Source organism: Canis aureus, chromosome 25 (genome assembly GCF_053574225.1).
Source record: "Canis aureus isolate CA01 chromosome 25, VMU_Caureus_v.1.0, whole genome shotgun sequence".
NCBI lineage: Eukaryota > Metazoa > Chordata > Mammalia > Carnivora > Canidae > Canis > Canis aureus.
The window spans coordinates 41,304,707-41,326,389 of NC_135635.1; the positions used below are offsets into that span (position 1 = coordinate 41,304,707).

The 21,683-nt window shown below is 36.9% G+C and overlaps 2 protein-coding genes across 21 annotated transcripts in view; one reads left to right on the forward strand and one right to left on the reverse strand.

The window, feature by feature from the left end:
• AKAP3 (A-kinase anchoring protein 3) overlaps window positions 1-21,282 on the forward strand; it is a 38,205-nt gene extending 16,923 nt beyond the window's left edge. For 3 of the 6 annotated variants that reach the window (XM_077871372.1, XM_077871371.1, XM_077871373.1), the window contains 2 exons: window positions 123-2,474; window positions 15,891-16,244. In XM_077871372.1, the coding sequence (XP_077727498.1) occupies window positions 123-2,474; window positions 15,891-16,046 (2,508 nt within the window). In that variant the 3' untranslated portion in view covers window positions 16,047-16,244. Of the gene's footprint in view, window positions 1-122; window positions 2,475-2,861; window positions 2,939-15,890; window positions 16,245-21,116 lie in introns of those variants that run through there. The other 3 variants (XR_013364418.1, XM_077871375.1, XM_077871374.1) reach the window with 3 other exon arrangements.
• The window catches only part of DYRK4 (dual specificity tyrosine phosphorylation regulated kinase 4), a 62,900-nt gene continuing 45,783 nt past the window's right edge, over window positions 4,567-21,683 (reverse strand). For 6 of the 15 annotated variants that reach the window (XM_077871382.1, XM_077871387.1, XM_077871390.1 and 3 more), the window contains 3 exons: window positions 18,706-18,881; window positions 17,787-18,031; window positions 17,116-17,302 (listed from right to left, as the gene is read on the reverse strand). In XM_077871382.1, the coding sequence (XP_077727508.1) occupies window positions 17,799-18,031; window positions 18,706-18,881 (409 nt within the window). In that variant the 3' untranslated portion in view covers window positions 17,116-17,302; window positions 17,787-17,798. Of the gene's footprint in view, window positions 4,698-17,115; window positions 17,303-17,675; window positions 18,032-18,705; window positions 18,882-21,683 lie in introns of those variants that run through there. The other 9 variants (XM_077871384.1, XM_077871377.1, XM_077871381.1 and 6 more) reach the window with 5 other exon arrangements.

Consider the following 21,683-nt stretch of genomic DNA (forward strand, 5'->3'; position numbering starts at 1 on the left):
CTCAATACATGTTGCTTACTTTTATTGTAATGATACAGCAGTTAAGGCTGGAGAGAGGTGACCATTTTTGTAACTAGTCTTTGAGTTTGTCCTGAATGTCCCATATCTTTACTTTGTTATAGTCGGATGAATGCTTGTCTATTTTTAAGGAAGCTTCAACTGATCCTATCAGAGTGCTCAGCTGGCTCCGCAGAGACCTGGAAAAAAGTACAGCAGGGTTTCAAGATGTTAGATTCAAGCCTGGAGAATCCTCATTTAATGGGGAAATGAGCAACTTAGGAGATCCCCGCAAGGGTTTCTCTGTGAACTATTACAATTCCACCACCAAGGGCAGTCCAGGAAGATTGCATTTTGAGATGAGTCACAGAGAGAACCCTGTCCAGGGTCCCAGTGTCCAACTTGGTAATGGAAGTTCAGTAGATGAAGTTTCCTTCTATGCTAACCGCCTCACAAATCTAGTCATAGCCATGGCCCGCAAGGAAATCAATGAGAGGATAGATGGCTCTGAAAACAGATGTATCCATCAGTCATTGTACATGGGAGATGAACCCACACCCAACAAAAGCCTGAGTAAGGTGGCATCAGAGCTGGTGAATGAGACTGTCTCTGCATGTTCCAAGAATACCACCTCAGAAAAGGCTCCAGGCTCTGGTGACAGAGCCTCAGGATTATTACAAAGTCCTCCAAATTTGAAATATAAGACCACTCTGAAGATCAAGGAGAGCACCAAGAAAAGCAAGGGTCCAGATGACAAGCCTCCTTCTAAGAAGTCTTTCTTCTATAAGGAGGTGTTTGAATCTCGTAATGCGGGTGATGCCAAAGAGGGTGGAAGGTCCTTACCTGGGGAGAGAAAGGTGTTCAGAGGGCAGGAAAGGCCTGATGACTTTACAGCTTCTGTTAGTCAAGGGATCATGACCTATGCTAACAGTGTGGTATCTGACATGATGGTTTCCATCATGAAGACACTGAGGATCCAAGTGAAGGACACAACAATTGCCACCATTCTGCTAAAGAAGGTACTGCTGAAGCACGCAAAAGAAGTTGTCTCAGATCTCATTGACTCCTTCATGAAGAACCTCCACAACGTCACAGGGACCCTCATGACTGATTCAGACTTTGTCTCAGCTGTAAAAAGAAGTCTGTTCTCTCATGGAAGCCAGAAGGCTACAGATATCATGGATGCTATGCTGGGTAAGCTATACACTGTAATGTTTGCAAAGAAACCTCCTGAAAATCTGAGGAAAACCAAGGACAAGTCTGAGAGCTACTCCCTTGTCTCCATGAAAGGGATGTGTGACCCTAAAAACCAAAATACAAACTTTGCAAGCATGAAATCTGAAGGTAAATTGAGGGAAAAAATGTACTCTCCTGCATCCAAACCAGAGAAAGAGAAGAGTTGTGCTGAAACTCTGGGTGAACACATTATCAAGGAGGGATTGACCTTTTGGCATACAAATCAACAAAAAGAAGGAAAATCTCCAGGTTTCCAAAGGGCAACATTTGCAGCTCCCAACAAACAGTACAAGCCTGTACCAGACATCCCTCTGGGATATCCTCTGGATACTTGCAACCTCAGTCCCCCTATGCATCACCGAGAGAAACCTGAGAATTTTATATGTGATTCAGACTCCTGGGCCAAGGATCTGATCGTATCTGCCTTACTTCTGATTCAATACCACCTGGCCCAGGGAGGAAGCATGGATGCACAGAGTTTCCTTGAAGCTGCTGGCAGCACCAACTTGCCTGCCAACAAGTCCCCTGTAGTTTCTGATGAGTCCAGCCTTAAATCTCCTCAAATGGGAGGTGACCAAGAAGAAGCAGAAAAGAAGGATCTAATGAGTGTTTTCTTTAATTTTATCCGGAATTTACTTAGTGAGACCATTTTCAAGAGTGACCGTAGCTCTGAACCCAAGGTACCAGAACAGCCAATTAAGGAAGAATATAGCCACCAGTGTGAAAGACCTATAACCCCTTCTCCCATCAAATTAAGTGAAGGCGATGAGACTGGTGGTACCTTTGCTGGGCTGACCAAGATGGTTGCTAACCAGCTAGATGGCCACATGAATGGGCAAATGGTAGAACATCTAATGGACTCAGTGATGAAGTTATGTCTCATTATTGCCAAGTCCTGTGACTCTCCCTTGGCAGAGCTAGGAGATGATAAGTCTGGAGATGCGAGCAGGCCAGCTTCAGCCTTCCCAGATAGTTTATATGAGTGTTTACCAGTCAAGGGCACAGGGACAGCAGAAACGCTCCTGCAGAATGCCTATCAAGCTATCCATAATGAACTGAGAGGTATATCAGGACAGCCCCCTGAAGGATGTACAGCACCCAAAGTGATCGTCAGCAATCATAGCCTAAGTGATACAGTTCAGAACAAGCAACTGCAAGCAGTACTCCAGTGGGTAGCTGCATCTGAACTAAATGTCCCTATTTTGTACTTTGCTGGTGATGATGAAGGAATCCAGGAGAAGGTAAGGAAGTAGAGTCAGAGGAATTTGGAAAGATTTGTTAATGGTTAAGTAGGGTTTTAAGTTCTGTTTTCTTTCTGAATGGGAAGATAGCTACAAGTGTAAGCTGGGGAAGGGAGAATTTGAAGATGCACCTTGGCAGAGATAATGGATAAAGTAAAATTGGATTTTGCCCAATAAAAGGCATATCAAAAAAGAAAAGGGATATATATATATATATATCACCTGCCGGGAGGCATCCTGGGAATGTATTGAGGAGGCAGGAGGTTAGGGTAAAGGATCTAGGTTTATACCCTTTCAAACTCGTCATTACTCTCTCAGCTGGTTGTCTAGGAAGTGTTGGGGATTCGAGAGATTCAATAATAACATCCCTCTTCCCCTTACTCTAAGTTCTGAATCAACTGAGAAGTAAGACTAAAGAATAAGGCAGATGAGAAATCAACCTATCACTGATATTACTGAAAACGGTAAGTGTGTGCCTTCTAACTCCTTGCTCTTCCCAGTGTAGGCCTTGGAACTGCTTACTGAAGAGAATTGTGCATGTGTCTGGTAAAAGTGGCATATAACTTTACAGGCAGACCTCAAAGGCATTGTGGTCTAGATCGCTGCAATAAAGCAAAGTCAAATTAATTTTTTTGGTTTCCCAGTATACTGTACTATAGTCTACTAAGTGTGCAATAGCATTATTTCAAAGAAAAGGGCATACTTAAATTTAAAAAATGCTTTATTGTGATGAGTACTGGGTGCTATACTATATGTTGGCAAACTGAATTTAAATTTAAAAAATAAAAGATGCAAAAAATAAAAAATAAAAAAAAATAAAAGATGCAAAAGATTAAAAAAATTAAAAATGCTTTTTTGCTAGAAATGCTAACCATCATTTGAGCTATTAGCAAGTATATCACTAGTCAAGATCACTACAACAAATATAATAAGGATGGAAATGTTTGAAATATTTCTAGAATTACCAAAATATGACATACAGAGTGAACAAATGCTGTCAGAAAAATGGCACCAATAGATTTGCTTGGTGCAGGGTTTCACTTTGTAAAAAACGGAGTATCTGCAAAGCACAATCGAGAAAAAACATAATGAAACAAGTATATGAGTTTCAGGTGTACATTATAATTTGATATCTGTACATACTACAAAGTGATCATCACCATAGGTATAGTTACCATCCCTCACCCCACAATTCAGCTCTTTGACCCATTTCACCCACCCCTAACCCAGTTTCCCTCTGGTAACCACCTGTTCTCTGTATTTGAGTTTGTTTTGTTTTGTTTTTAAGAGTCCACATATAGATGAAATCATACAGTATTTGTCTTTCTCTGTCTGACTCATTTCACTTAGCATAACTTGTCCACCTTCAAGTTGTCAAAATTTTCTCCTTTTTATGGCTGAGTAGTATTCCATTACACACACACTCACACACAGCCCATACTTTCTTTATCCGTTTATCCATTAAAGGACATCTTCTCCAACACTTGTTATTTCTTGCCTTTTTTATAATAGTCATTCTGACAAGTGTAAGGTGATATTTTATTGTGGTTTTGATTTGCCTTTTCCTGATAATTAGTAATATTGAACATCTTCCCAACATCTTTTCATGTCCCTGTTGACAATCTGTCTTCTTTCAAAAACTGTCTATTCAGATCTTCTGTCCATTTTTTGTTAGAGTATTTTAAAAATTTATTATCGAACATAGTCAACATATAATGTATTAGTTTTGGGTGTACAAGGTAGTAATTTTACAATTCTCAGTGCTCACCATAATAAGTGTAGTCAGCACCTTTCACCATATGAGGTTATTACAATGTTATTGACCATACTCTCTATGCTGGACTTTTCATCTCCATGACTTTATAACTAGAACTTTGTACCTTTTATTCTCTTTGACCAATTTTGCCCATCTTCCAGCCTCCTTCCTTCTGGCAACCCCCAGTTTGTTCTCTGTGTTTAAGAGTCTTTTTGTTTGTTATTTATTCATTTGTTTTGTATTTTTAGATTCCACATATAAGTGAAATCATGTAACATTTGTCTTTCTCTGACTTATCTTTTAATTGAGTTGCTTGGTTTTTTGTTGTATGAATTCTTCATATATTTTGGATATTAACCTCTTATCAGATGTGTAATCTGTAAATATCTTCTCTCATTCATAGGCTGCCTTTTCATTTTGTTGACAGTTTCCATTGCTTTGCAGAGGATTTTTTGTTTGATGTAGTCCTATAAATAAAAAAAACAATTTTTACTTTGGTTTCCCTTGTCTTTGGAGCCAGACTCAAAAATATTTAATCCATTTTGAGTTAATTTTTTATATAGTGTAAGATAGTGGTCTAAGTTCATACTTTTGCATATTGCTATGCAGTTTCTTCAGCACCATATATTGAATAAAACTGTCATTTCCCTATTGCACATTCCAAGCTTCTTTTTGCAAATTAATTACCTATGTATGCTATGTATGTGTGGGTTTATTTCTGATCAATGTATTCTGTTCCATTGATGTTTGTGTCTGTTTTTAGTGGCAATATCATACTTTTTTTGATAAGTATACCTTTGTAGTACAGTTTAAAATCAGGGAGCATGATACAAACAGCTTTGTTTTTTCTTTCTCAAGACTGCTTTGGCTATTTGTGGTTCCATACAAATTTTAGAATTATGTGTTCTAGTTCTGTGAAAAATGCCACTGGGATTTTGATATGAATTGCACTGAATCTGTAGATTGTTTTGGGTAGTATGGACATTTTGACAATGTTAGTTCTTCCAATGCATGAGCATTTTATTTATTTACATTTACATTTATTTGTGTTATCTTCAATTTCTTTTATCAGTGTCTTGTAATTTTCATTTCACAGTTCTTTCACTTTCTTGGTTAAATTTATTTCTAGATATTTTATTCTTGATACAATTGTAAATGGGATTGTTTTAACTTCCCTTTTTAAAAATAATTTGTTATTATTGTATAAAAACAAAACGGATTTCTGTTTATAGATTTCTTTCCTGTAATTTTACTAAACTCATATATTAATTCTAACAGTTTTTTGGTGGAGTCATTAGGGTTTTATATATATATATGTGTGTATATATATATATATATATATATATATATACACATACCATATCATCTGTAATTAGAGACAATTTTACTTCTTCCTCCTTTCTGATTAGGGTGCCCTTCATTTTTTTTTCTTGCCTAATTTCTGTGGTTAGGACTTCCAATAATATGTTTTTTTTTTTTTTTTTTTTTTTTTTTTTTTAAGTTGAGTATGTTTTTTTTTTTTTTTTTTTTTTTTTTTTTTATTGGTGTTCAATTTACTAACATACAGAATAACACCCAGTGCCCGTCACCCATTCACTCCCACCCCCCGCCCTCCTCCCCTTCTACCACCCCTAGTTCGTTATAATATGTTGAATAAAAGTGTAAGAGTAGGCTTCCTTATCTTGTTCCTGATCTTACAGGAAAAGCTTTCAGCTGTTCAGCACTGAGTATGGTATTAGCTGTGGTTTTGTCATAGATAGCTTTCATTATATTGGAGTAGGTTCCTCCTATACCCACTTTGTTGAGTGTTTTTGTCATAAATGGATATTAAATTTTGTCACAGGCTTTTTTCTGCATCTATTGAGATGATCATATAACTCTTAACCTTAAATTTGCTACTGTGGTATATCATATTGATTGATTTGCAAATGTTGAGCAATCCTAGCATCCTAGGAATAAATCCCACTTGAGCACGGTATATGATTCTTTTATTATATTGTTGAATTTGGTTTGCTAATATTTTGTTGAGGATTTTGCATCTGTGTTTATTCGGGATATTGGCTTGTGATTTTAGTTTTTTCTGATGTCCTTGTCTGGCTATGTTATCAGGATAATGCTGGCTATGTTAAGTTGAGTTTGGACGTGTTCTCTCCTCTTCAATTTTTTGGAAGAATTTGAGAAAGATAGGTAATAAATCTTCCTTAAATGTCTGGTAGAGTTCACCAGTGAAGCCTTCTGGCACTAGACATGTTTTGGGGGAGGTTTTTATTTATTTTTATTTTTTTAAAAAAGATTTTATTTATTTATGAGAGACACAGAGAGAGAGAGAAAGAAGAGAGAGAGAGAGGGAGAGAGGCAGAGACACAGGCAGAGGGAGAAGCAGGCTCCATGCAGGGAGCCAGATGTGGGACTCCATCCTGGGAGTCCAGGACCACACCCTGGGCCTAAGGCGGTGCTAAACCTCTGAGCCACCGGGCTGCCTGGCTTTTAATTATTAACTTAATCTCCTTGCTAGTAATTGGCCTATTTAGAGTTTCTTAATGACTCAGTTTTGAAAGACTGTATGTTTCTAGGAATTTATACATTTCTTCTAGGTTGTCCAATTTGTTGGCATGTGATTTTTCATAGTAGTCTCTTGTGATTCTTTGTGTATCTGTGGTATCAACTGTAACTTCTCCTCTTTCATTTCTGATTTTATTTGAGCTCTCCGTGTGTGTCCTTAGATGAAGTAAATCTCTTACAAACAACAAAGAGATGAGTCTTGTTTTTCTTAACCATTTTGTTGATTATTTTCTATTTTTGTAGATCCTCTCTGTTCCTTTCTTCTCTTGCTTCCTTCTCTCATGGGTTTAGTGATTTTCTTTAGTGTTATGTTTAGATTTCTTTCACATTACCTTACGTATCTGCTATAGATTTTTGCATTATTGTTGCCATGAGGTTTACATATAACATCCTATTTATACAAAAGCCTATTTTGAGTTGATAGCAAATTTGAGCACATTTTTAAGATTCTATATTTTTACTCCCCACCATATTCTATTTGTTTTTGATGTCCTATTTTGCATCTTTTTATTTTGTATGTCCCTTAACTATTACAGTGATAGGTAATTTTGCTACTTTTATCTTTTAACCTTTATATTAACTTTATTTGTGGTTAATCCACCACTTTTACTTACATTTGCACTTTTCAGCGAGATTTTTACTGTCATATTTCTTTTTTTTTTGTATTTTTTTATTGGAGTTCGATTTACCAACATATATAGCATAACACCCAGTGCTCATCCCATCAAGTGCCCCCCTCAGTGCCTGTCACCCAGTCACCCCATCCCCTCACCCACCTCCCCTTCGACTACCCCTGTTTCGTTTCCCAGAGTTAGGAGTCTCTCATGTTCTGTCATCCTCTCTGATATTTCCCACTCATTTTCTCTCCTTTCCCCTAGTGCCTTTTGTTTTTAGCTTAAAGAATTTCCTTTAAAATTTCTTATAAGGCTAGTTTAGTGTAATGAACTATTTTAGTTTTTGCTTTTCTGGGAAACTATCTTTCCTTCGATTTTGATTGATAACCTTGCAAGGTAGACTCTTCTCAATTGGAAGATTTCATTTTCCTCCAGCACTTTGAATATATCATACCATTCCCTTTTGGCCTGCAAAGATTTTGCTGAAAAATCTACTGTTAGTCTTATGGGGGCTCTCTTCTATTTTCTCTTCTAAGAGAAAAATTTTTTTCTTATTGTTTCAATATTCTCTCTTTAACTTTTGTTTTTTTTTTAAAGATTATTTATTTATTTATTTATTTGAGAGAAAGAGAATGAGTAAGGGGAAGAGCAGAGGAGAGGGAGAAGCAGACTCCCTGCTGAGCAGGGAGCCCGACATGGAGCTCGAACCTAGGACCCTGGGATCATGACCCAAGCTGAAGGCAGATACTTAAGCAACTGAGCCCATCCAGGCACCCCTTCTCTCTTGAACTATTGACATTTTAGTTATAAATAAAATTATTTCTTTGGTTTCATTTTATGTGGAACTTTCCTTGCTTCCTGGAGCTAGGTGCCTTTCCTTCCCCAAGTTAGTGAAGTTTTTAGCCATTACTTCTTCAAATAAGTTTTCTACTGTTTTCTCTCACTTCTCCTTCTTCTGGGACCCCTATAATGAAGATGTTATCCTGCTTGATGTTTTCCAAAAGTCTCTTAAGATATCCTTGCTTTTTAAAATTCATTTTTCTTTTTGCTGCTCTGATTGGGTCCTTTCCAGTGCTGTCCTCAGAGTTACTAATCATTCTACTTCATTTGATCTTCTGTTGAACAACTCTAGTGTATTTTTCCGTTTAACTATTGAATTCTTCAGCTCCATAACTTTTGTCTGATACTTTCTTATATTTTCCATCTCTTTGTTGAAGTTTTCACTGTGTTTATCCATTCTTCTCCTGAATTTGGTGTGCATCTTTATGACCACTACTTTGAACTCTTTATCTCTATTTTACTAAGATCTCTTTCTGAGATTTTGTCTTATTCTTTCATTTGGAACATATTCCTCTGTCTTCTCATTTTGTGTGACTTCTCTGTGTTTGTTTTAAGTATTAGGTGAAATGGATCTTTTCCAGTCTCGCATGAGTGGCCTTATATAGGAAATGAAATTTATTATTCAAATTGCCCTAGCTTTTGGTTATTTCTTGGACCTTAGTGATTTTCTTGTTTAAAAAAATTGTTAATTTAAATTCAATTTAATTAACATATACTATATTGTTAGTTTCCGAGGTAGAATTTAGTGATTCATCAGTTGCATATAACACCCAGTGCTCATTACTTCAAGTGCCCTCCTTAATGCCCATCACCCAATTATCCCATCTTCCCACCCACCTCCCTTCCAGCAACCCTCAGTTTGTTTCCTATAGTTAAGAGTCTCTTATGGCTGTTTTCCTCACTCTGTTTTTATCTTATTTTATTTTTCCTTCTCTTCCTCTATGTTCATCTGTTTTGTTTCTTAAATTCCACATATGAGTGAAATCATATGGTATTTGTCTTTCTCTGTCTTATTTCACTTAGCATAATACTCTCTAGTTCCATCCACACGTTACAAATGGCAAAATTTCATTCTTTTTGATGAATATATATTATATATTTTATATTTTTCATATATATACATATGATATGTATATATAATATCTTCTTTACCCATCATCTGTCAATGGACATCTGGGCTCTTTCCACATTTTGGCTACTATGGACATTGCTGCTATAAACATTGGGGTGTATATGCCCCTTCAAATCACTATGTTTCTATCCCTGGTAGTACAATTGCTGGGTCATAGGGTAGTTCTATTTTTAACTTTTTTGAGGAACCTCCATACTGTTTTCTACAGTGGCTGCACTAGTTTGCATTCCAACCAACTGTACAAGAGGATTCCCCTTTCTCTGCATCCTCACCAACATCCACTGTTTCCTGAGTTGTTCATTTTAGCCATTCTGACCAGTGTGAGGTGGTGCCTCATTGTGGTTTTGATTTGTAGCTTGATTTGTTCTTAATAAGTCCCAGTTATTGACCTATTTGGTGTGCCAAATCCTGTCACTGTAAGGGAGGGATCTCAGTGCCGAGTTTCAGGTTAATTGTAGGCCAGATCCTCAGGCAGCAACTTTTAAGGTACATCACAATTGTGATCCCTGATGACTTCCGGACCAGGAGATGTGGAGGTATTCCTAGATAACAGTTGCAAAAGTCATATATTTAGACACATGCATAAGCTCCTTTTTAGGAAGTATCAAAAAACTGTGGCAAAGCCAAGGGACTGTACAAATTTGTTGTCTCTCTCCCCATGTTCCTTGGGGTGCCTCTGTAACCTCTGCATGTGTGGCAAGCCTGAAGCTTGCACCTCAGACTGAAGCTCCAGGACAAGAATATAGGCCTTTTCCTCAGGAAGACTGGAGTGTGTTTCAGTATGCTGTCTGTGCAGTGATATGGGGTGGAAGCCTGCCAAAGACTGTCTCAGAGATTGCTTCAGACCCATAAGACCCAGAAATGCAATTCCCTTTGGCCACCAGAGCCAGGTACTCAAAGAGCATCCCCTGTGTGGTTTGTGCCTGCCCACTGGCTGTGGCATGGTGAGCTGTGGCTGCAGTGTTCAAGAACAGGGTGCTTCCCCTTGAGCTAGCAGGCTGGGAGGTGGTGTAAAAATTGCCATCTACCAGTACTGGCACCAACAGGCAAAAGGAAAACACAAAAATAGCTCCTTTCAATGCCTTCATCCCCAGAGAAAGTCCCAGCAGATTTCTGCCTCTCTGGCAGTTGAATAAATGAGTCTCCTTTGCATATAGTCTAGGAGCCTTTCAAACTGTTGCTTTTGTGCTGGGTTCCAGGATGAGTGGGTTTGTGTGTAAACCCTTTAAAAACAGATTTTTTATTCCCTATACAGCCTTTTGGTTCTCCTGGAAGTAAACCCCTTTGGTTTTTAAGACCAGACACTTTGGGAACTTATCTCTCTGTTAGAGTTCATAAGGGCTGGGGTGCCTGATAGGCACAGACCCCTCATTCCCCAGGGACAAGCTCCATTTTATGTGATTCCTCCTGATTTTAGATCCCTGTGCCTACAGTTGGGTTTCTTGCTCAACCATGTCTCTGCTTCTCCTACCCTACTTGATATGGCTCTTTTATTCTTTCTTGTGGAAGCACTGTTCAGCTAGCTTTTGGGTCCTTTTCAGAGAGAATTGTTCCATATGTAGCTTTAGATTTGTTGTGTTTGTGGGAGGAGATGAGTTCAGGATCCTTTTATGTTGTCATTTTGAATCCTCCTCTGAAAGGAAATTTTGAGGCTGGAAAGCATGAGTGTTTATGCAAGTTGCTGCTTCAAGGTAATGTAGAGGAATTAAAAAAGCGAGCATCCCTATAAAATACACACACACACACACAGAGGACTTTTGATGATTTCACCTCAATTGAGAGAAATGGAATAGCACCAATTAAGTAGTAAGCATGGCACGAAAAGCTAGAATTATTTATAAAAATAATTAATCCTCATAGAAACCAGAGGATATGGAAGAAGAGAGTTTCTCTGTTTAATAAGTGGTATTAGTAGTAACCCTTATATAACTGAGTTACTTGGTTTATCTGAGGCCTGGGAAGACACAGGATTGTATAATATCCAGATAAGGCTATACTAAACAAGAAACTGTATGATTTTGACTTGCTACTCAAAGTGGATCTGTGAACCAACAGCATTGGCACCCCCTGGGAGCTTGTTATAAGTACAGAATCTCAAGCCACACTCACACTCTACTGATTTAGAAACTCAAGCAAAATCCCCAGGTCATATGTGTGCACATTTAAGTTTGAGCCAGAAGACAGAGCATGGCGTTCTGATCTGAGATACATCCCTGAGTTCTTGGCAAGTTCTGTCTCTTTACAGTTTTCCCAGTCTGTAAGACAACTATTTTGGGACATAACAATTAACAGAGGGGAGCTATTTTCACAAAAGCTTTAAACTGATGGAAAACAATCTAAAAAGCATAGGTTTCATGTGTATAATGTGTGAAATGCTTTTGTTCCATAGCCAGCTTTTAAGTTAAACCCAACATACATAACATACATAATACATTTTGGTTTTATATTATTTTTAATTAAAATATTTATAATATACTTATCCAAAATGAAGGTAACATACTTGCATTCCACACACACACACACATACATCTTTGCCCACTGTAAAGATAATGATCATCTAAAAGAATGGTTAACAGCACATCCAAATTTTAACTAATGAGTAGATTGCATTGAATATTAGTATATTTTTAATAAAATTTGGATGAAGTATACATCAAAGAAACTACCTAAAAATGATCTGAGATTTTTTTGGAAAGATATTTAATTAATATATGGAAATACTCTCATGCTGATGCAGTAACTCTGGAATGCCCACGAACCTAGTTCCTTTAAACAAATTTGTATACATATTTGAATAGATAATATGTGCATAGTACTAAATCAAAAGGCACAAAAAGCATAGATAAAATTAAGGTTTTTTTCTATCCTTATCTCCCATCCCATTTCCTTCCCTGAAGAAAACCTTTCTGAGCAATTTCTTCTTTATCCTTCCAGAAGTACATATGTATACAGACGCAAATACTTAGAGGTATATATCTTTTTCTTTAAGTCACAAATGTTAGTACCATATATATATTCTTTTCTGCAGCATATTTAGCTGCCACATTCTTTTTTAGTGGCTACATATTATTGTATAAAGATGCTGTATTCAACCACTCTCCTACGTATGGACATTTCAGTTGCTAATATTTTGTTCAAATGCAATGCTGAATGCACAGGTCTAAACATCTCTGTATGTGCTGAATGCCTAGGAAAAACATTTCAAGATGTCTTTGAAAAATGTATTGTATATTAGATATATATTTCCAAGTTGCCTTCCATAGAGCATGCATCAATTTGCACACCTATTAAAACAATATGAGAGTGCCCATTTCCCATGCTTTATCCAATAGTGAGTGCCAAACTTTTGATCTTTGTTGAATGTTACCTTGCTTTGCACTTGTCTTATTAGGAATGAAGGTACATATCTTTTGTTATGTTTAAGAACCACTTGAATTTCCTTTTTTATGGATGAATTGTGTATAACCTCTGCCTATTTCTCTACTGGATTGCTAGTCTTTTTCTTATTGACCTGTAAGAGTTTTCATATATGTAAGAAAATTAGCCTTTATGATATTAAATACAATTTTTTGTCATCTGTCTTTTGATTGGTTTTTTCTTTCTTTTTGCCATATAGAATTTTTAAAATGCTTATGTAGTCAGATCTAAGTAACTTTTCAAGTTTTTTTCCTGGATTATGTGTCATATTTTGGAAGTCATTCTACACAACAACGTATTAACAAAACTTACCCATGTTTTCTTCTAGTTCTTTTGATTTTTTTAAAAATATTTAAGACTTTGATCCATTTTCAAATCATTTTTATACAAGGTATGAGGTAGGGATGCAGTCTCTCTCTCTCTTTTTTTTTTTTCCAGAAGCCTACCTGCCTTTGGTTCTTTTCTTGAATTTTCTGTTCTGTTCCATTGAATTGTCAACTCTTACTATTTTAATAGCATACTGTTTTCATTATTGTTATTCTGTAACGTGTTTTAATATCTGATAAGACCAGGGACTGCTTATTTTTCTATCTCAGAACTTTCTAGGGTACATTTCTGTTTCTGTCCCCCAGCCACAAGTAACCACTTACCTGTTTCCTATCATTATAGATTTACCTGTCATTTTTTATGACAGAGCCATAAAATATGTAGTCTTTTATATCTGGCTCTTCACATTTAGCACAATACTTTTGAGGTTTATCCATGTTGTAGTATTTATCAGTTCATTTCTTTTTATTGCTGAATAGTATTTCAAGAAATGGATATATTGCATTTTGTTTATCCATTCACTGGCTGATGGGATTGTTTTCACTTTTTTGCTATTAAGAATAATGCCACTGTGAATATTCACATACAAGTCTTTGTGTGGACATATGTTCTCATTTCTCTTGGGTAACAAGGAGTGGGATTTCTACCTCTTAAATAAGTATAATTCTTAAGAAACTGCCAAATTGTTTTCCAAGATGACTGTACCATTTTACATTTCCACCAGCAATTTATGTGGGTTTTGGTTTCTCCACATTCTTATCATTATTCTTAACTTTCTTCTTAACTTTCCAGAGTCTATGTAGAATCAGTAGTTACCACTTAAACTGTGGGGTCTCACTACTTATGAGACCCTTATGTTGTAGTTAGTTATTTTATATAATCTGCATATATTGGAAAAATCTTTAGACAGTGTTTTTTTGCTCTCAAACAGCTGTACATCATTTAATTTTGTTTCACTTTATTGTGCTTTGCAGATATTGTGTTCTTTAAATTATGTACATTGTTTTTTAGACATATGCTATTGCACACTTAATAGTGTAAACATAATTTTTATATGCATTGGGAAACCAAAAAATTTGACTCTCCTTATTGTGATATCACTTTATTGTGGTAGTCTTGAACTGAACCCACAATATCTTCAAGGTATGCCTGTATTTTAAAGAACAGAGAAAAATAATTTATTGTTTATATTGAGATTTTTGCTGTTTCTTTTGTTCTTCATTTATTCCTGATGTTTCCAACTTCCTTCTGATATCATTTTCCTTTTGTCTAAAGAATCAGAACATATTTTTCTGGCAGTGATATTACATCTTTTAGCTTTCTTTAATCTGAAAAACATTTTGGACCTTATTCCTGAAGTATGATTTTTAATACAGGATTCTGACTGGGCAGTTCTTTTTAGTGCTTAGAAGTACTCTGCCATTTTTTTCTGACCTCTACGATTTCTGACCAGAAGTCTGCTATCATTTGCATTGTTCTCTTGTAAATAATGTGGCCTGTTTTTATATTTTTTCTTTCTCTTTAATTTTTAGCAATTTGATTATGACAGATTCTAAAGTGAATTTCTTTGGGTTTATCTTATTTTAGATGAGTTTTTTTGATTTGTCAGTTATATCTTATGGCAAATTGGGTAAACTTTCATCCATTATTTCTTCAAGCATTTCTTTTGCACCACCCTTTTCTCCTCTCCTGGGATTCTAATGACATAAATGTAAGACCTTCAGTGTTGTTCCATATGCCCCTGAGCACTCTTGATTTTTTCAAAAATTTTTTCAGATTTTTTCTTAATTTTTTAATTGAAGATAGTTTAATCTATCATCTTATGTTGTTGTTTAATGTGGGTTTTTTTTTTTCTATGAATCGGTCTTTAAGTTCACTGACTTCCCTCATCTTCATTCTGATAGCCCATCCAATAAGTTTTCATTTGGATTTTGTATTTTTTAGTGCTAAAATTTTCATTTGGTTCTTCTTTATATCTTCTCTTTGTTAAGACTTAGTCCTTCCATTTGTTTTAAGAACACCCATATGTACTTTAGTCTCTTTCATGGAAATCCCCCCTTTTGTAAAAGCTCCTGAGATTTGACCTGTTTATTTTCCTTTTGACTCTCAGAGAGTCAGGTGCAGAATACACAAAATAAAAATCTGGTTACTTAGATGAGTGGCAATGTACTGTGTTCATATGGTTAGAATGATTGCTTTGGCTGATTTTTCTCATTTTGAGCTTGGGTTCAGAGCCCTAGGCATGCATGTTGCCATGGCTAATTTCTAGCACTGTATACTGATAAGTCTTGCCACCTCTCTGGGCTGCATCTCCACAGGGGTTGGATGGGTCTCTGAGCTACTTTCCTGCTCTAGCATTCTAGGCTCTCTGTTCTGTGAAGCATGGAAAGCACCATGTGTATTTGTTCTCTGGCTATTTTCTCCTTGCCCTTGTTTGGCCATAGGACAATATTGAAGACTGTTTTGTGACATTACAGTGAACTTGGGAATTTTAGAATTCTTAGAAAACAGGACCACCATTGACCACTGGAAACAGCAAGATTTAGTCTTAGTGCAAAATTGTATGTTCCATATGATGGAACTCTCTTCTGTCAGCCAGGCTTCATATTTTGCAGTTATGGAAGTTTTTTCAGCATCTAATTGGAGCCTCTTTAAACTGCAGTTTTCCAAGGTCTGCCCAGCGTCTTTGTCCTAGCCTTGGCAGGCCCTTTCTGGTCTGCTCTGGGATGCTTTGCCTCTCCACTACTGCTTTTCTTTCCTTTCCACAGCTACTTCAGCTCTCAGCTGCTGCTGTGGACAAAGGACGCAGTGTAGGTGAGGTCCTGCAGTCAGTGCTGCGCTATGAGAAGGAGCGACAGCTGGATGAGGCGGTGGGAAATGTTACACGGCTGCAGCTGCTGGACTGGCTGATGGTGAACCTGTGATTGGCGCCCACCCACTGATTTCCCCTCTTCCCCTCCCTTCTGACTTCCACAGCTCCCCTCTCCATATCCTTACAGAGCCCTAACATTATCTTCATACCACTCACATCAAAGACATGTCATCTTATGCTAGTCACTGGATTTTTCAGATTTTCCTGTCCATGCAAGCAAGGACACAAAATTAAAAAAATTACAATTAAAGGGCTCCAGGTGTTTTGTTTTCTTGGGATCCAATGGGTAAAGAAATGTCAGGAATTAAAAGAATCAGATGGATAGCAGAAGAAAAATAGTGCTAGACTGAGAGGCTCTGGCTAATGTCATTCATCCTGTTTCTATGTATCCCATCTTTGCCATAACTTGAAGATCCCCTGCCTTAAAGTATTCCTAAGGATAAGAAGCCATGATTTATTTTAGCTTTTATAACCATGAAAATCACTCTAGTGGTATTGAGGACTTGGCTTCTTTTCCTGTCTCTCTAGAGCTGCAGAAAATTGTCTTCCTCACCTTTATCCATGATTAAAGATAGTTGGTGTTAAAAAAGGTCCAGAAGACCTGAGTTCTGTGCCAGTTCTGTACTTTACTGGCTATAGGACCTGGGACAAGTCACCTGTTATGACACTTCTCTGATTTAACTCTGATTTAATGTCCATATAACCCCACTTTAGAGACATTTTCTGTTCTTATTCTGACCTTTCTGTGGAATTTTTTATTTTTTATGTTTCTAGAGACTTTTATCCTTTGGTTTCTAATTTTTTCATTTTTTCCATCTCCTTGGGGCTTTACTTAACTCTGTTAACCCCTGGCATATTTATCTTTGCTACTTTCTTTTGACCTTCTGCTATCCTCATTCTCTTTCACCTTTCCTGGGTGATCTTATCCAAACCCACTGCTTCAATTATCTGGTGTCTCCCTTCATGGAATATTACACAGTGACTAAGATGAAAACTATAAAGCCAGGTATATTTTCCATGTTGTTTATGAGGTTATGATCTTAAGAAGTTTCTTGTAAAATTGTATCTGTTTTATAATTACAATCATATAGACAAGGACTAGAAAGCCAAACAAAGGAGATTTTGAGGATGGTGGATGAGTATTCAATTTCCCTTCCTTTGAGAAATACTCTGTCCTCTACTTCATGGTCCTAGACGAGCATCAGTTAGGTGCTACCATGGAGTCCAGTCATTTCTGAGACTTTCCTGCAAGCACTGCATCTTTTGACTGGATTATGGTGGTCACTTTAACTTCTGGGAAGAGCTTGTCTTTAGAATAAAAACCACAAAAAGAAGCAATGCTGATAAGTAGAGGGATTCTGAGCCCTATGACCTTGTCTGAATGTTTAGACTACAATGCTTGAAATTATACCTACCCCTCCTGATTCCCCAATTATATAAACTAGAAGCAACAAACTGAATTCAAACTAGTTTTTCATTTTCATTTTCAAACAAGAATCCTAACAGATTAGCTGTCTTGGGGGGAAAGAAAAAAATTATTTAAAGTTCTATCAGTGATGCTATAACATTAAGTACATACACACATATCATTTCATCTGGTTGAGGGCATAAGGAGGGAGTGTAGGTGCAAGAACATTCTCCCATCCCTCATAATAGGAATCATGCTAACTAGCTATGTGAATAGAGTTTTTTTAAACAAACCTTTATGCATTAAAAAACAACAATCTGAAATATTGTACAATATAAGTGCTGTCTCTAATACAAATCACTGGTGGAAAGCAACATGACACACCTTCAGCAAAGGTCATACAATAGGTGGTAAAATATTCATGTTCTTGGGTGAGGAGTTTTTACTTTGTTTTCCTGGGGAGGTCTTGGACTCCTCTGGTCCAACAACTGCCTCTGGCTTTCTGGAAGTTTCTGTTAGTTGAGGCAGCTGGACAACTTCAGCTGCATGCTGCAGAGAGCTCCACTGATCACCCGAATTCTGAACCTGCTTAGCAGTGACACTGCTTGTCTCTTCTTTGATGATCACCTCTGCCAAAGGAGAGAAAAGACAAAAGGAGCAAGTATTTGAATGTGAATTACATTCTGTCCATTAGACTATAAATCATTTTGGGAAAATCCTGGTCGTAATGATATAAAAACAATATGTAAAACACATAGAATTAAGCACATTTATTAATTTCTTTGATCCTTTCCTTAACCATAGAGAATAGGCATGATTCTCATTCTCACAAATGAAAAAACTGAGATAGAGAGGTTAACTAAAGTGCCCAAGGGTGGTAAATAGTACAGCCAGAATTTAATCCCAAGTAACTGACCCTAGTGACCATGTACATAACCCATGAGGTTATATTGCATATAAAAGATATGTGCATAATGCCATAATCTGTCTGATAAAAATTCAAAAGGTAATTATAGGCCAGGCAGAGGAGGACACAGTGAAAGAAAAGGAAAGGAGGAGAAAAGGAATTAAAGACAGGAGAAGCATGGAAAATCCTAATGATAAGAAGGCAAGAAAGAAACAAACTCAGCTAGAAGCAAGTCTCTTGAAAGAGGTTAAATCTCAAAAGTGAGAAATGGCAGGCTAGTAGTGATACAGTCAGAATGATTATCCAAAGTTGAGTTCAGAGACATTGACATGAATCCTCCAGAAATACTCAAGCCCTGGACTAGGGGAAGAAGACTGGCTATTTGAGGGGCTGTACCTTTTATGCCTAAGCGATGATGCCCTTGAACCTTGTCCTTCTGAGCCTCAGAGGGGAGACAGAGACTGGGTTTCCTCAGGGTCTGGGGCCTGTACCGTGGTTTGAGATTCCGTGGCTCATGAATCCAAGCATGCTTGAGAGCCTGGTCAGGGGTCATGCGAAGAGAAGGTTCCCATCTATATACCAACAAAGCCCAGCACAGGTTATTGTTTCACTTCCCTTTCTAAGGTTGAAAACATTTAAAAAGACCCCAATAAAGAACCTAATAAATAAGATATAACAAAAATAATTCTTTCTTAATGAACCCATTTAAACTGTGTTATAACTCAAAGATATCATCATAGAACAGAGATTACAACATATAAAAGTACCTGAAATTTGCTTGACAAAGCAAGGAATATATTAGAGCCTGAGTCTTCCAGAGTTCCTAGAAACTCCCTTAGAAGAAATATTATAGAAAATCTTAACCACGGGGACTTAAGGGTTTACTAAGTAACTTAGTAAGCTAAGATCAAAGCAAAGAGATGCTTAATTTCAAGTTCCAAACTACAAAATCTGGGCCTTCAAATATATCAGACACAACATTACAGAGTGCTAGAATATTAATGAGGAGATTTGGATATAATCCAGCCAAACATTGAATGTAGTAACAAAAGGCATCTGACAGAATTTTCAACATGGAATCATCGTGCCATTCTTGAGTATTTTTAGTGACAAAGCACTTACTCACAGAGTTAGCTATTCCAGTATTGATAAAACCAATTCTTTAAAAGTTCTTCATTTTTATTGATCCAAAATTCACACTTCCCAGGACCTTTAAACTAATAACTTAAACCCAGGTTCTAATTTTACCCATTAACATTACAGTGTCCCCCCTTATCTGTGGGGTAATGCATTCTACCCCTAGTGTATGCACGAAACCACAGATAGTACAAAACTCTAGATATACTATGTTTTTTCCTATACATACCTGTGATAAAACTTAAATTCTAATTTGGGTGCAATAAGAGATTCACAATGATAATAATGGAATAGAACAATTATAACATTATACTGTAATAAAAACTATGTGAATATGGTCTCTTCTCAAAATATCTTCTAGCTGTCCTCACCCTTCTTACGATGTGAGATGATGATAAAATGCCTATGTGATGAGATGAACTGAGGTGAATGACAATGATGTAGTACTAGGCTAATATTGCTAGTAGTCACCTGCTTCTGGACTGTGGTTGACCACAGGTAACTGAAACTGCAGAAAGTGAAAACATAATCTCTTATGTCACAATCCTTTCACTATCTGAAAACATTTACATTACTACTAACTGTTGGTTATATATTAGAGTTGTCATCTTCTTAGATAGAAAATTTCAGCTTATTGTCCATCATGCTGAGAATAGCTTCTAACTGCTGGTAGATGACACTAATATTCTAGATTTATAAGATCATAAACAACTCGAGTTCCCAGTTCTGTTTCAAATGAATCGCTGCTAAACTATAACTCCACTCTCCTGAATTTCTAAAGTTAGCCTATAAAAGCTAGACATAGAGTTAAAAATAGACCTGCCCTACGACCCAGCAATTGCACTGTTGGGGATTTACCCCAAAGATTCAGATGCAATGAAACGCCGGGACACCTGCACCCCGATGTTTCCAGCAGCAATGTCCACAATAGCCAAACTGTGGAAGGAGCCTCGGTGTCCATCGAAAGATGAATGGATAAAGAAGATGTGGTTTATATATACAATGGAATATTACTCAGCCATTAGAAACGACAAATACCCACCGTTTGCTTCAACGTGGATGGAACTGGAGGGTATTATGCTGAGTGAAGTAAGTCAATGGGAGAAGGACAAACATTGTATGTTCTCATTCATTTGGGGAATATAAATAATAGTGAAAGGGAATAGAAGGGAAGGGAGAAGAAATGTGTGGGAAATATCAGAAAGGGAGACAGAACATAAAGACTCCTAACTCTGGGAAACGAACTGGGGGTGGTGGAAGGGGAGGAGGGCGGGGGGTGGGGGTGAGTGGGTGACGGGCACTGAGGGGGACACTTGACGGGATGAGCACTGGGTGTTATTCTGTATGTTGGTAAATTGAACACCAATAAAAAAAATTAAAAGAATTTTAAAAAAAATAAAACAAAATATTAGTTTTTACTGGGTAAAAAAAAAAAAGCTAGACATAGGACTTTATATTTACCCCTATTAAATTTGACTCAAAACATTTAGTCTGTCATTCCAAAAATCTGCTAATTAGCAAAAAAAAAAAAAAAAAAAAAGGAATGATAAGATAATAGGCCCCAATAACTTATCTCTTGCAACTTGTGAGCAACCAGCCCTTTACTCTAAAAAAGAAAAATATTGAGACGCCTGGTTGACTCAGCAATTGAGCATCTGCTTTCTGCTTAGGGCATGATCCTGGAATCCTGGAATCAAGTCCCACATTGAGGTCCCTGCGAGGAGTCTGCTTCTCTCTCTGCCTATGTCTCTGCCTTTCTCCATGTGTCTCCATGAATGAATGAATGAATGAATGAATGAATGAATGAATGAATAAATAAATAATCTTTTTTAAAAATATTTCTTTCTTGGTTCTGCACTCTGTTCTGGATGGTTGGGGTTTCTGGATATAACTCAGTCTCAGTAGTGAGTTTCTGTCATTTGTTAATGCAAATTCATTCTATAGTCTCAGCAAAAGTAGGGATGGAGACAATGGTGGAATATAGGATCTTTCTCTAGCTCCATTTTTCAGTTGAGTAGCATGACTCTCTAACTGGGGAAAATTTCCAGCAGTGCATGATGGCCTATCCGCTCAGCTATTACCTAAATTCCCAGAGTGCATGAATATGAGAGGAATATTTTGCTGAAACTACTCCATCCCACTTGAAGAATGAGACAACATAAACATATGGTCTCTAAAAATACTCAAAAATTATAGAACTAATATAGCTAAAAGCCACCTTAGGAATACTTCATTAT